This window comes from Brachycentrus maculatus, unplaced genomic scaffold (genome assembly GCF_059751285.1).
Source record: "Brachycentrus maculatus isolate JH-2025_06_01 unplaced genomic scaffold, ASM5975128v1 h1tg001284l, whole genome shotgun sequence".
In the NCBI taxonomy this organism is placed as follows: Eukaryota; Metazoa; Arthropoda; class Insecta; order Trichoptera; family Brachycentridae; genus Brachycentrus; species Brachycentrus maculatus.
In genome coordinates this window covers 24660-40594 of record NW_028281957.1, presented here as the reverse complement: position 1 = coordinate 40594, position 15935 = coordinate 24660, and the positions used below count along the sequence as shown (strand labels likewise).

At 31.7% G+C, this 15935-nt stretch overlaps 1 protein-coding gene across 1 annotated transcript in view; it reads left to right on the top strand.

Moving 5' to 3' along the window:
- The first annotated feature begins 2790 nt into the window (after positions 1–2790).
- Positions 2791–15935, top strand: part of LOC148299191 (uncharacterized) — a 14347-nt gene continuing 1202 nt past the window's right edge. Inside the window, exons 1-4 of the mRNA XM_088276307.1 lie at positions 2791–3239; positions 6925–7028; positions 10371–10562; positions 11913–12546. Coding sequence (XP_088132433.1) covers positions 2871–3239; positions 6925–7028; positions 10371–10562; positions 11913–12546 — 1299 coding nt within the window. The 5' untranslated portion in view covers positions 2791–2870. The remainder of the gene's footprint in view (positions 3240–6924; positions 7029–10370; positions 10563–11912; positions 12547–15935) is intronic.

Genomic DNA, 15935 nt, shown 5'->3' with positions numbered 1-15935 from the left:
TATAAAACCCTTATATTTATTCTGACCCCTCTAGGGATCAAATTTGAAGCGAAGATGAACATCCGCGTATAGGCTATCCGAATATTTACAACATTTTAAGTGTGTCCAAATACTTGTTCACAAAATTTGAATTAAGTCATTTATTAATTAATTATTAATCACCAATAGATGTCTCTAGTGAAGTTCTAGTGATTCAAGAATAATGTTTCAAAATTGGTTCATATACATATATATGTAGGACTTCCAAGAATTTGAGTAGTGTGGTTGTCAATAATGGGTAGAATTGGTGAATGTTACAAGTGTGCAAAGTGATCACTTAAACCAGCCTATGACAGTCGTCAGCCCCGTAAATGCCCAGACTTCCATATTTTTCTTCATCTTTGATGAGATGTCAAAAAATAATATCCGAATAGTGTTTTTTGTTTATGTTCAAAATATAAATAAATAATTTACGTACCTACTATGAATTTCGTAAACAAAACAATACGCGAGTCTCTAAAAAAAAAGAAGTTAATGAAGCGGTACCTCATCTGTTTATAGTTATAAAGCATCTGACTTCTTCATCTACAATGTGTGCATGCGCGACGGTATCTTATTCTATCACTTTGTACCTTTATGTATACGTTGTTATCTTATATTCTACTCTCTGTGTAGCTCTCGTTCTCTTTCTCTCCATCTCATATCTTTCTTCTCTCTCATGTAACGAAATTTGCTTAATGAACATGACGCGTCCTTGAAATTTCACTCTTAATTCTGGTCCATTTATAGATTTTCAAAATGTCGCCAATGAAGTTTCACAAAAAAAAACCATGACAACAACAAAAAAAACTAAATAAATTTCATTACTGAGTCACCAACCCTAGATTTGTCCCCTTTCACGCAGAATACATCCTATTTAGTTGAAGTCCTTTAGTTGTTTATCCTTTAGACTTAAGATAAATGTAAATTTAGGGAAAATTTTCATGGTCTAGATGTCTGACACGAAACGCCTTATGGAACTATCTAAAAGATCTATCTATTAGATCCGGTACGACATTCAAGTTGGCAATCTGTAGATACTAAGAGAAGCAGTCATTTACTAGGAATTACATGGTGAAAACTGAATATTTACATCACCCTTCATTGTAATTAAAGGGTAGTAGATCAAGCCAAATACAATAATTTATAATAGTATCAAATCTTCTTCTTCATTATTTTTTTATTATTGGAAAACCAACAGAATATTTCACAAAAATAATATAATACGATAAAATACAAAAAATAAATAAAAATAAACTGTCATAAAAGTATAACTATATAGAAAATTTCTTTATCAACTGGTCAAATGGAGATCAAAAATATTTCTTTTAAACGTATTAAAAGAAACATTATTGTTGTCAACACATGTCGCAAGCTCAATTTTAAAATGAATTTTGGTAGGACTTGATGTGCATGTTAGGGATTTTAAATAAGTGTCTGGTCTGTGCTCCCGGGACTCTAAAATTGATGAGTGATAAAAGCTCTGGGCAATCTACATAATTGTTTAAATTTTTATGCAGGAAAATAAGGTTCTTCTTCTTCTTCCTCTTAGTGTAGGCCTTGTGGCCTGTTTTTAAGAGAGATCAGCCTCCTGCGATGTCGATTCCCAACCATCGATCCATCTCTTTGGTGGTCTGCCCGGGAGTCGTATACCATGAGGTCGACCGTACAGTGCGATGTAGGGGAGTCTGGATGGTTACATTATCCTCACATGCGCATACCATTGTCTCCTTCGTTGCCTTCCCCACCTAACGACATCTTCGATCTCGCATATTTCCCTTATCCTGGTGTTTTTTATTCTGTCTCGAAGACTTTTGCCTGTAATGCTTCTTAGAGTCTTTATTTCTGACACTCTTTTTTTTGCGTTTTTTGTGGCAACGGTGTCCGCTCTACTTTCGATTCCATACGTTATGATGGGTTGGACACAGGTTTGGTAAATCTTAATTTTGCAGCCGATCTTCATCTAAAGATTTTTCTATATAGAGCGTTCCATATAAAATATCAAATCAAAAGAATAAGTATGAAAATTATACTTTTTGACATCAAAAATCACAAAATTCAAGTCTGGGCGTTAAATTTGTAATTTAAACATTAAATGTTAAATCAAATTGACGTTTTGAGTCTACTAAATTGTATTTCATTGTTAAAAAAACACGAAAAATAGGACAATTTTTGGCCTAGTTATGGCATTTTCAATATAATACAATTTATTTTTTAACATCTCATCAAAGATGAAGAAGAATATGGAAATCTGGGCATTTACGGGGCTGGCGACCGTCATAGGCTGGTTTGAGTGATCACTTTACACACATGTAAGATTGAACAATTCTACCCATGATTGACAACTATACAAATCAACTACTTGGAACTTCTATTGTTAATATATTGTTCAATTTTGAAAACTAGTGCTTGAATCACTAGAATTTCACAGGAGACATCTATTGGTGAGATGAAAGAAGCTTTTGTCGAGCTATTATTATTTTTATATAATCCAGGATTCGGACCTTACATATAAATGAAAGCGTCTCTGCTTAGTAAAAGCTTTCTTCATCTCACCAAAGATGTCACACACTTACAACAACACGGAATTTTATTCACACGTGGATTTTGGTCCACCCGAGGACCAGCATACACAAAACAAAATTTTAATATTAAAAATAATAATAATAATACATTTTAGTTTAGATTTAGTACCTACTTAACCCAAATATAATAGAAAGTGAATAGAACCATTTCAAAATATCATCAAATGTGTTTGGAATAAATTCGATATCTGTCATATTGATTAAAATGTCACATTAAAAATTTTAATATAACTTTATTATGAAATTGTGAAATTTTTCGAAAGGATCATGTATCGTTTAGGGAGGTTGTTCAACTGGTCCTTGCAAAAGGAAATCATCGTATGGACATTCGTTGGTTTATTCACTACCTTTTGGGAAATACACTACCCGAGCGAAGACCATAGGACCTTTTTAAAACAGGTTTCAAAATTTACAAAAAATGAAACTCTTAGTAACCAAAATACTAAAATAATAAGTGATTCTCAAGAAGTGTTGGGCCGAAAAATATATAACAAAATGACCAAGGAAAATACGCCAGATTTGAGTGATAGAGAGAGAGAGTTTGAGAAGAACAAAAAATCATTTGCGATATTTGATTTCTACAGTTTGAGAATATACTTCCTCACTTATATCATTTTGATTCATCCTGTATTTGTTGTAAGTAACGTAATTTTAAAATCGTTTTTAATCTAAAATTAACTTGGTAAATACCGTATTTTTATCAAAAAAATCAACTTTTTAGGTTATTATACAGACCTGAATGATGGCAGTTTAACTTCTGAAACATGTAGTCTATAATAAAACTCAAGTGATAAAAAACGAAGTGTTTTCTTTAATCATTGTAACATGTCTTACCACAAAATTAATGCCGAAACAATAAATAAAATTTATCAAATCCATTGTCACGCGTGTTTTGATGCAACCTGCAACATGACATTACTATTTATCATAATATCCTAACAGTCCATCAAACCTCCTCCCTTAGTTTTTCCCTCTAACTCCTTTCTTAAACTCCCTTTTTCTTTGCCCTCCTTATTATCATCTTTTGTATTATATTTTTTTTCAAGTACTTTCTACCCTTTGATTGCAAACAGCTAAATATGGTATCAAACGTTTTGATCAATATCACTAGTCTGTTTTTGTTTGGTGGGAAGATATTGCTTTTGGCAATAAGCCCGCCAATGTATTTATTTATTTTCTGTACATGAAGTTTAAATAAATAAATTTTCAAACACTTCATTCAAATAAATATTGAATTATTTGAGACAACATAATGTAATTAAAGGATTTTGTTTATTAAAAGTACTGTCAACTTTGTAGTGTGGTAATTAAACTACTCTCCTTATCATTCATCGTTCATTTTGTGTAAAACCACTTAAAAACACTAATTCATATAGTATTACACAAAGTGAAAGATTAATGATGAGGGAATTATGTCAAACAAAAATTGTATTAAATCAAAGTATCATCAAATTGTATTTGGTGTCTCCACAGAAACGAAACAATTTTAATAGGAAGAGAATATACAGCATTCACTAGTTTTTTAGTGATAAGCGAGTGTGGCTACCATGCTAGAAACTCCGGGTTTGATTACCAGGGGGTCAAAATAAATAAAAGTGGTTTACACAGCCATATTTATTAAATATCATATCCTACAAAAAGCGCTGAATATAAAATATACGATGCCGATCAAAGCCAGAGATGTCTATCAATCAGTACGTCAGAAATGCACAGCTTTTTTACATATTCGGGATCCGTAATATGTATTAATTTATATATAAACAGATTCTTTTACTCTATTCTTTTGGGAAAGTGTAACCACTGTAGTTGGAGAAGTAGTGGGGTGATGTGACTGCATTTAAAAATCACAAAAATCTCTCTCTCTGCTGCGTGTAACACTGATTGCAGTCGAGGCGTTTGATTGTTTGGTCGACCCATGTAGGGGAGAGTGCCCATGAATGGGACGTTTTTGATTTTGCCTCTCTAGTTCTTCTCTGTAAAATAAATCACAAAAAGTAAACGTCGTTTCTCTTTATTCAATCTTTTAGCTACAAATATGCCGTACTTTGTTTTCTAAAAAAAATAACCTAACTGCCTGAAAAATCGATTTCAAATAATGTCCTAAAATGTCCCACTCATAAACACCCTCCCATGAGTGGGACACCAGTATACCATGAATGGGACATTGATTAAAATGCAAGATCGATGGAAAAATAATATTTTAAAACAAAAATAATCAGTAGACACTTTCGTATAATACGTAGACGCATGCAAAAGAAATTTTATTCAACATTTTTGTAACATTTTTTGGCAAAAAAAGTTCAGATATCTTAATATTCCACAATTTTTACGGGCCAAATAATTTACATTTAAGCCATTGCATAACACTATATTGGTATTCTCCTTCACATATGTGATACTTATTATCCTCCATTCCTTTTGTTTTTGTCAGTGATACAACTTCGATTTAACTGATTTATCTGAACTGATATCTCTGTCATTACTCATTGAAATCTCTTCTATGAGTTTTTTTTAACTCTTTAAGCGTTAGGCTTATTTTTTGGTCTATCTATAGGTTTTCGTTTTCCATTCTTCAATAATTGTATTTTCAAAAACCTGTCCTTTTCTGGAGTGTCAGAGATTATACTTGATTTGCCCTTTCTGATTTTTTTCTGTACTGTAGAATAAATTCTTCCAGCTGAATTTTAATACGTGGAAAGCATTTCTTCTCGCTTCAGAGTAAACTAACTAACTAAAAAACTAACTAACTATCACGCCGCTTCCCCACAGGGGTAGACAGAGAGAATAGAATGCCATACCACTCTGTCTTTGCAAACGTTCTTCGCCTCTTCCACGTTCATGCATCTCCTCATATATACCCGCCGATTGTTACGACTCCTAACTTGACCACTTTCAAGTATTAGGCAAACCTGATCGTGCCATGTTTTTCTCGGTCTTCCTCTGCTCCTTTTTTCAATTACATTCGCCTCATAAATTTGTTTTACCGTTCTTTCCTCACTCATTCATTCTAAATGTCAAAAAAACCATCTCAACAAACCTTTCTTAATTTCATCGATAATGCTTATCTCAGCTTTGCACTCCTTCCTTATTTCACTATTCGAACATCTATCATACATCGTTTTGTCACACATTCTTCTGAGGGATCGCATTTCGACTGCATTCAGTCTACTTTTATCCTTCTTTTGCCAACTCCATGTTTCACTTCCATACATTAGAGTTAGAACCTGGACTCCATTGTGCCCTGCCAGTTTAGCTTCCACTGAAAGGCTCTGTTATTTCCTTTGCTAGGTGTATTAAAAATATCTAACCACTAGAAATATCAGCCTTTACTTGTTTAACATGTCTACAAAGAGAAGATTTTCCTAATGCATATGTCTTTGCAACCGACCTAATATTTTGCTTTTTTATTTAAAACCTCTTCTACAGCAGCTTCAATTTGAACGTTGGTTATGCGTGTTCTTGGCATTTTATCCTAAAAACAATATACAATGCGTGTAAAACAAACTAGTACAAACGATTTTTAATGTAAATAAAAAGTATTCGTCATGAATTGGACAATTTTCCCTTGAGTGGGACCGTCCCATTCATGATCACTGCACGCGTCCCATTCAAGGAAATGCGTGATTTTTAGAAAAATAGATAAATCGATACATTTATACTAAAGTAAATTTGATGAAACTTACTTTATAATATCCTGAGAGAACCGACTTAAATAATTGTATATATTAATTGGAGCACGAATCATAACTTGTATGTACAAACAAAATCAACTTACAGTATATAATTTACTTTTGGACGCAAAAAAAATGTAACACGTCTTACCCGCTTCACTGTCAGTCGAGAACTGAGGTTTGAGGATTAATCTGTCTAATATCGTAGCGTTAATGTTGGGTAATTTTTGATTTTTTTTTGTAACAATAGTTTGGGCTGGAGGACGATCGTCCCATTCATCCTCTGTCCCACTCATGGGCACTCTCCCCTACATATATACCTTTTCATTAATTGATTCAGCAATCACTTTGTGGTAAAATCTATCCATTTTTAATTAATGTTTTACGAAGTAAATACCAGTATTTTTTTATGTATAGATTTATTTTCATGAGCTACTGGTATTTACTAAGTAAAACATTAGTTAAAAATACATATATACCGTTGCAATAATCGTCTCTAGATACTAAAAACGCATTTATCATTTGACGGGCAGCATCAACTGGCAGATTCTTGCGAATGCTCTTGATTTTCCTTAGCCGACATAAACATGTACTTAGTCATGTAAATTAATGATAATTATTTTTTTAAATCATGTTTTGATCATTGCTAGGGTGAATATGAAATCCTTGCCACACCATGGCTCGTAATGGCAGGAGTTCGTGTCTTCGCGTCGATGTTGATCTTCAGAATTTATTTTTGGATTTTAGTTTTCAGGTATTTCTTATTTATATTTCTTTTTCGTATCGTAGCTTTTTCATTTATTATTAATGCAGTTATATTCAAAATGTTTTTTTTTATATAAATAGAAATAATTTTTTTTTTTTTATGGACAGTTAAAATATTTTTTATTTCAGATTTTTTTTTATAAAAAAAGAGAAATATTTGTTTTATTTATTTTTTACACAAATATTTCAATATCATGCTTTTTCTCATTATTAGAAATAGGTATCAAATTGTGGTAGAGTGGGTTTGAACCAAGAAACTCTGACTTGAGAGTCCGCGACACTAACCACGGGACCACAACCCGACTCTTTTGATTTGGTTAATAGGCAAGCACTTGCATAGTGCTCAGATTCGCATGGGCCAGACAACGATGAAGTTTTATTTTAAAATTTTAAAATACTAACTTACCCATCACGCCGCTTCCCCGAAGGGATAGGCAGAGGGAATAGAACGCTATACCACCCTGTTTTTTCAAACGTTTTTCGCCTGTTCCACATTAATGCATCTATTTTAACCTGTCAACTCGTTGCTGTCCAATTACGCAACTTGTAACGGGCGCGAATACTGATTCACTCCGTGTCTTAAATTCAAATCGAAACATGAATGGATGACTAATACCTTTGTTTGAAAAATATACGTCCATATATATATATATATAATATATATATATATATATATATATATATATATATATATATATATATATATATATATATATATATATATATATATATATATATATATATATATATATATATATATATATATATATATATATATATATATATATATATATATATATATATATATATATATGTAATAAAATAACTAGGTACCTACCTATACATTTTATTAAGTACCTACAAATAGTACCTACATAAAACAGTTCTACCACTAGATGTCGCATGCGTCGCTCAGAATAAAACAAAAGACTTCCGATAATATTATTAACTGTCAGAATCAGATAGATAGATAGATAGATAGATATAAAAATTATTATAAAGATAAATTAAGAATAAACTTCAATTACAAAGCAACACATTGTTTATTTTATTATTATACACCCACTTTACATATTATTTACACGCAATTTACAAAAGAAAAATATTACCACGTTATAAAACGACAATTTTGTTAATTGGAAATGGATGATGAAACATTAGATGTATTAAAACAATTACTACAATATGTTCGGAGTGAGAGAGAAAAATTAGAAGATGATCAAAGAAAACGATTAGAAGATAATCAAAGAAGACGTGGAAATCTAAGAACTAGTGATAAAATTAAAGATAAAAGTCCATGTAAGATTTGTGAAAATTTAAATAAGGGAACTCGATATCACTCTGAAGCAACGTGCTGGTTTAAAACAAAAGAGGATGATAAGATTAATAATAAAAATGAAGATTTACAAATTACACAGAAACAGTGCTTGAAGAATGAAAATAAAAATAATGTGGAAAAAATTTCTACAAAATATAAAATAAAATATACTCCAGAAAAGAAAAATTTCGAAGCAGATTGTATGAGCAGGAATCGAGTATTAGAATCGAAGGAAATGCAAATGAACAATTAAAAGTTGTAAATTTGGTTAAATTAGAAGATATTTTAAAAGATCAGAATAAAAATGAAGACATTCAAATAACACAGAAACAGTGCTTGAAAAATGAAAATAAAAATAAAGTAGAAAAAACTTCTACGAAAGATAAAATAAAATATACTCAAGGAAAGAAGAATTTAGAAGTAGATTGTCTAAGCAGGAATCCAGTATTAAAATCGAATGAAAATGCAGATGAACAATTAAAAGTTGTTAATTTGGTTAAATTAGAAGATATTTTAAAAGATAAGAATAAAAATGAAGACATGCAAATAACACAGAAACAGTGCTTGAAGAATGAAAATAAAAATAAAGTAGAAAAAAATACTACAAAATATAAAACAAAATATACTCCAGGAAAGAAGAATTTAGAAGTAGATTGTCTAAGCAGGAATCCTGTTTTAGAATCGAATGAAAATGCAGATGAACAATTAAAAGTTGTACATTTGGTTATATTAGAAGATACTTTAAGAGATCTGAATAAAAATCAAGGAATTCAAAAGAAAAAAACAAATGGATTGAAAAAAACTGTGTCTACTTTAAAAGGGTCAAGAAAAAAAATACAAAAAAAAGAAAGAAAGAAAAAAGAACGGAAAAAAAAGAAAGAAAAAAAAGAACGGAAAAAAGAAAAAAAAAGAAAGAAAGAAAAAAAAACAAGAAAGAAAAAAAAGAAAGAAAAAAAAGGAAAAAAGAAAGAAAGAAAAAAAAAAACTTTATCATATCACTAAACTTATACCAGTCCCTTCACTACAAGAAGATGATCCGGAGGACGAGTGAAAATTTTACTATGACTTTTCATCCCCAAGGGGGGAGATGTAATAAAATAACTAGGTACCTACCTATACATTTTATTAAGTACCTACAAATAGTACCTACATAAAACAGTTCTACCACTAGATGTCGCATGCGTCGCTCAGAATAAAACAAAAGACTTCCGATAATATTATTAACTGTCAGAATCAGATAGATAGATAGATAGATAGATATAAAAATTATTATAAAGATAAATTAAGAATAAACTTTAATTACAAAGCAACACATTGTTTATTTTATTATTATACACCCACTTTACATATTATTTACACGCAATTTACAAAAGAAAAATATTACCACGTTATATATATATATATATATATATATATATATATATATATATATATATATATATATATATATATATATATATATATATATATATATATATATATATATATATATATATATATATATATATATATATATATATATATATATATATATATATATATATATATATATATATATATATATATATATATATATATATATATATATTTATATATATTTATATTTATATATATATATATATATATATATATATATATATATATATATATATATATATATATATATATATATATATATATATATATATATATATATATATATATATATATATATATATATATATATATATATATATATATATATATATATATATATATATATATATATATATATATATATATATATATATATATATATATATATATATATATATATATATATATATATATATATATATATATATATATATATATATATAATAAACATTTATTTAAAGGACGTATTAATATCTCCTACCCGTACCCGATATTGTTTACGTTTGACGTTTTTATGCGTCCCGCCCGGTTAACAGGTTAAGTATGTCCAAATGATTGTGGACAATGATCTGGACACACTTGAATTATTTTTTTCAGTTTCTGGATTTGGTTGATGGACAAGCACTTGCATAGTTCTCAGGGCGTCCCCATAAGCCAGATAACGATGGAGCCATGGCAGGAAAACGAGAGCGATGAGCACTTGGAAGTCAGGATCAACCGGAGACGGGCCAAGGGTTTGAGCATAACGGTGGCACGACTGTCGCCCTCTGAGATCCTGGGAGATGCTGTGTGAGTTATATTCTAACCAAAATTTTAAGTTTGTCCAAATACTTCTTCTTCTTTTAGGACTAGGTCCTGTCACTCTCCGGTCCGCTCCTGGGAGGTGGAAGACCAGCTATACCTCCATCGTTTAGGTGGTCTTTCTGGGGGTCTGATCCCGCTTATGCTGCTGTCCGCTGCCACCCTCACCACTCGATCCGAACTCGCTCTTCCCACATGATCTCTCCACAAACGTCTTCTTTCTCTTCCCCATCGCACTACATCTTCAACATCGCAGATTTTTCTTATTTCTGAGTTTCTAACTCTGTCCAAATACTTGTTCACAAATCTGGATTATCTCCGATTAGAAGTTATTTTTCACATAATTTTTGGCATCTCGACATAGATTATGGGTGCATTCATAGGCAGAATTGGCGAATGTTATATATGTGTAAAATGATTACTTAAACCAGCCTATTACGGTCGATTCGGACCTTACATGCAAGAAAGAGTTTCTGCTCAATACAAAACTTCTTTCATCACGCCAATAGATGTCTCAAGTGAAATTCTAATGATTCAAGCATTATGTTTAAAAATTAAATCATATATTTAGAATTTTCAAGAATTTTAATAGTGTGGTTGTCAATCACGGGTAGAATTGGTGAATGTAACACATGTGTTTAGTGATCACTTAAACCAACCTATGGTGGTCGTCAGCCCCGTTAATGCCCAGACTTCCATATTTTTCTACATCTGTGTTGAGATGTCAAAAATAATGTTCATATATTCATTTTTTCTTGAATGTTTCCCGCAAATACTTTGTGGCACATTTTATAAACTTAATGAAATTCAATAACTTTGTGATAACCACTTTTTTATAAGTACAATTTAACCTACCGGTAAAATAACATTTAGGATTTTTACGGAGTGTGTGGATGTTTTTGGTGACAGTATTTTAATGTTTTAAATGTTTTTAAATTAAAATAAACACTGATGAAGACAAGGTTCTTATCAAAACCGGTAGGTTAAATTGTATTAATAAAAAAGTGGTTATAACAAAGTCAGTCTGAGGATGTCGGTAACGACGAAACCCGGTCGCCGGTCAAATAAAAATAAAGTGGAAAAGCTAAAAATATTGGTTTTAATCTAATAACATATTAAAATGCAATTCCATCTCGAAGTGTCAGTGGATAATATAAATCTATTATAACAAAGTTATTTCATTTTATAAAGTTTACATATATTACCTTAATATATTTTTAAACTTTGATGCGAGGTACTCTAGTTGCCGAAATTGGTCGTGCTTACATTAATAAACTCAAAAGTAGTCTTATGCTAGTATTTTTTGCAAAATAAAATTTCATTTCTCATTGTCCTCAGTGAATCTTCTATCGACAGCTTCACAAACAATTCAGGAAGAGACATTTTCGACAGCGTTATTTGTGACATACTGCCCATTGATGGCGGTTGCAAGGTCCATTCCGCAAAAGCTTCAAAAATGACTCGAGAAAGTGTATCTACAAACGCGAGCATTGAAAACGACAACAGAGAGGAAGAAGACGAGGAACAGTCCGACAAACAGGAACTCAGTTTGTACTTTCAAAGAAAATACACGCTGATAAATGCTCCAGTCGCAGCCACAGACTGCATTATACTCCAATTGACGAATCTGATGTTCAGACTCATCGATGCAAAGAATTTAAACGTCGACTTAAACGTGGACGCTAGATCATCAAACATTGAATTTTTCGATCGCACTTCGAACAATTATTATTCTTTACCCAGAGGAAAACCCACAGATATAGTGGAATCTCCAAAATACCCGAAGCCCAGGTATCTCGTCGAATACCCGGACATATTCGACAAGAAGCGAGGAGCCAAATCGGATAAAAATGACCTGCTGATGAGGTATTATGATGACGGTAGTTTATTGAAGACGTGGATGAGACAACAGTCGATGAATTGGCAAACGTCTATGCACGAAGATACGAACAGCGTCGATGAGCCTGATGAGGTATAAAATCAAAATGTAACTTTGTTTGAAAACCACCATAAATATTTTATTATAACTTTATTTTAAGAAAAATAAAACAAAAAAAGTATGTCCGCCTCCGTAGTGTTATGGTCAGTACGTTCGGCTACTGTTCTGGAGGTCTCAGGTTCGATTCCCAGGGGGGGTCAAATAAATATAAATATTTTTTTCACAGTAATATTTATTCAATATTACCATGGACTGGTACCTGAAGCGGAAGGCTTATCACCTTTCCTTCATGTGTAAACGATCAAGATAACACTACGTTTATATGAAGCAGTGCCTTATGCACCATTGGGGTGCGGATAAGGGTTTTATTATTATCATAATGTCTATTATAATGTCTACCGGTTAGCTTCAAAACCGGTAGACATTATAATTAAGTTATAATAAAATATTTATAGTGATTTTAAAACAAAGTTAGATTTTAATTATAAAATGGAAAATCACAAAGTTAGTGCTTCAAATATAAATTAAAGATATAAAATCATTCATTGATTCAGCAGTCACTTTGTGGTCATAATGTCTATCCATTTTTAATATACGTTTTACTTGGTGAATAACACTTTAATACTGGTATTTACTAAGTGGAACTTAAATTAAAAAAAGAAATATTAAGTCCCTAGAACTCCATCTCGAATTTCAAAGATAAATTATATGTCTTTTTTACAGTAGCGTGGTTCTTTTTGTAACTGAATCTCTTTTAAATACTTATATTTTATATTTAAATACAGCATTAAAAGGAGGTAACCAACAAAATTCGTAAAGATCCATACCCAACATTAAGAAAAAACATTAAAAAACTATATATATTTTTTTTTGACATCTCATCCAAGATGAAGAAGAATATGGAAGCTGGTTTAAGTGATCACTTTACAAACGTACAACATTCATCAATTCTACCCATTTTTGACAACCACACCACTCAAATTCTTGGAAGTTCTATATATATGAACCAATTTCAAAACGTTGTTCTTGAATCAATAGAACTTCACTAGAGTCATCTTTTGATGAGATGAAAAGAAGATTTTTTACTGAGCAGAAACTCTTATATTAGTATGTGAGGTCCGAATCCTGGATTATAATCACACACATGAGAAACAACAGAAAATATCTATTTTCATTTTTATTATTTTAGCTTATAATTTGAACAGTTAATTAATTTACAACATCTTGAGTGTGTCCAAATACTAGTTCAGAAATCAAGATTATCTCTATTATATGAGTTATTTTTCATATATTTTTTTACATCTCATCAAAGATGAATAAGAATATAGAAGTCTGACTTCCATATTAAGAAAGGTGTGTTGAGATGGTTTGGACATGTGGAACGAATGAGTGACGAAAGAACGGTAAAACAAATTTATGAGGCGAATGTTAGTGGGAAAAGAAGCAGAGGAAGACCGAGAAAAACATGGCACGATCAGGTATGCCAAATACTTGAAAGTGGTCAGGTTAGGAGTCATAACAATCGGCGGGTATGCATGAGGAGATGCATGAACGTGGAAGAGGCGAAGAATGTTTGCAAGGACAGAGTGGTGTGGCGCTCTATTCTCTCTTCCTACCCCTGCGGGGAAGCGGCGTGATGGTTAGTTAGTTAGTTAGTTAGTGACTTCCATATTCTTCTTCATCTTTGATGAGATGTCAAAAAATAATATTTAAAATAACTCCTATAATTAGAGATAATCCAGATTAGCGAACAAGTATTTGGACACACTCAAAATGTTGCTCTTCACTTTACATATAGATATTGTCTGGATAATTTTACCGTTTTTTTATATTAGTTTGTAGTGTGGAGTGTGTTATATGCTACTTACTATTAAAAAGAGATTTAGCTGGCAAATGCTAGTACTTATTTAGAACCGCTGTTACCCTGAACCATGGTTTTTCTATCCACCATTTTCCCTAACGACCTCATAAGCATTTTACGATCAGTCAACGAGCAACCGAACATCGGGCAAATTCATTACGATGAAGGGAAAAATAAAACTACACAAACTATTGAGTTACATAATTGAATTTGAATTCGCTCATGAAATCTAACTAACTAACTTTATAACCATCACGCCGCTTTCCCGCAGGGGTAGACGGAGAGAATAGAACGCCACACCACTCTGTCCTTGCAAACCATTGTTATCAACTCCTGCCTTGTTTTGTATATAACATTACAATTTGTATAGCCTCCCACCAGTCTGATGATGTCGGTTACGACTAAACCCGGTCGCTGGTCAAATAAAAATAAAGTGGAAAAGCTAAAAATATTGATTTTAATCTAATAATATATTAAAAATGCAATTCCATCACGAAGTGTCAGTGGATAATATATACCCGCTGATTGTTTCGACTCCTAACCTGACCACTTTCAAGTATTTGGCATACTTGATCGTGCCAAGTTTTTCTAGGTATTTTTCTGCTCCTTTTTCCAATTACTTCGCCTCATAAATTTGTTTTACCGATCTTTCCTCACTCATTCGTTCTACATGTTCAAACCATCTCAACACACCTTTCTTAATTTTATCGATAATGCTTGTCTCGGCTTTGCATTCCTTCCTTATTTTACTATTCGAATATCAATCATACATAGTTTTGTCAATATCCAGAAATTTCAAATAATGCAAAACAGTGCAATAAGTATGATACATAAGTATTAAATCAATGTTCATATAGTGGTCAGCGCGTTTGGCTACCGTGCTGGAGGTCCCCCGTTCGAATCCTATGGGGGGAAATAATAAATATGGGTGATTTTCTCTCTCATATTTATTAAATATCACCCTAGACTGGTACACAAAGCGCAGGGCTAAAGTATTTAATGATTTTATGATAGCTTCCCTTGCCTTCGTGCAATTAACGATCAAGATAACAACTGCACCCTACAACCAGTGCGGAAAAGGGTTAAAAAAATTAATGCAATGTAAACCTCGTTTTAAACAATTTTTGGTTCAATTACAACCGGTTTCAAAAAAAGGCCTTGTCTTCTTTGGGGATGGATACGAGCTACGTTAGGTGAAAACAAATTTTGTAAAAACTAACTTATGCAGGGGTTATCAGAGAGATTAGAACGACTCATCAATATATCTTTAAAAACGATCGTCGCCTTTTCCGTATTTATGCATTTCCATATACGTACCCGCCGATTTTTCCTGCTTTTCGATTATGTCAAGTTTTCCTCGGTCTTCTTCTGCTTTTATCGCCAACCACGTTTGCCTCATAAATTAATTTTACTGTTTTTTCTTCACTCATTAGATTCACATGTCCAAACCACCTCATCACACAGTCATGCATACATCACCATTTGAACATCTATAATACATGCTTCACTTCCATACATTATAGCTGAAACCGGAACTCCATATTGTGTTAAGGATACGTGG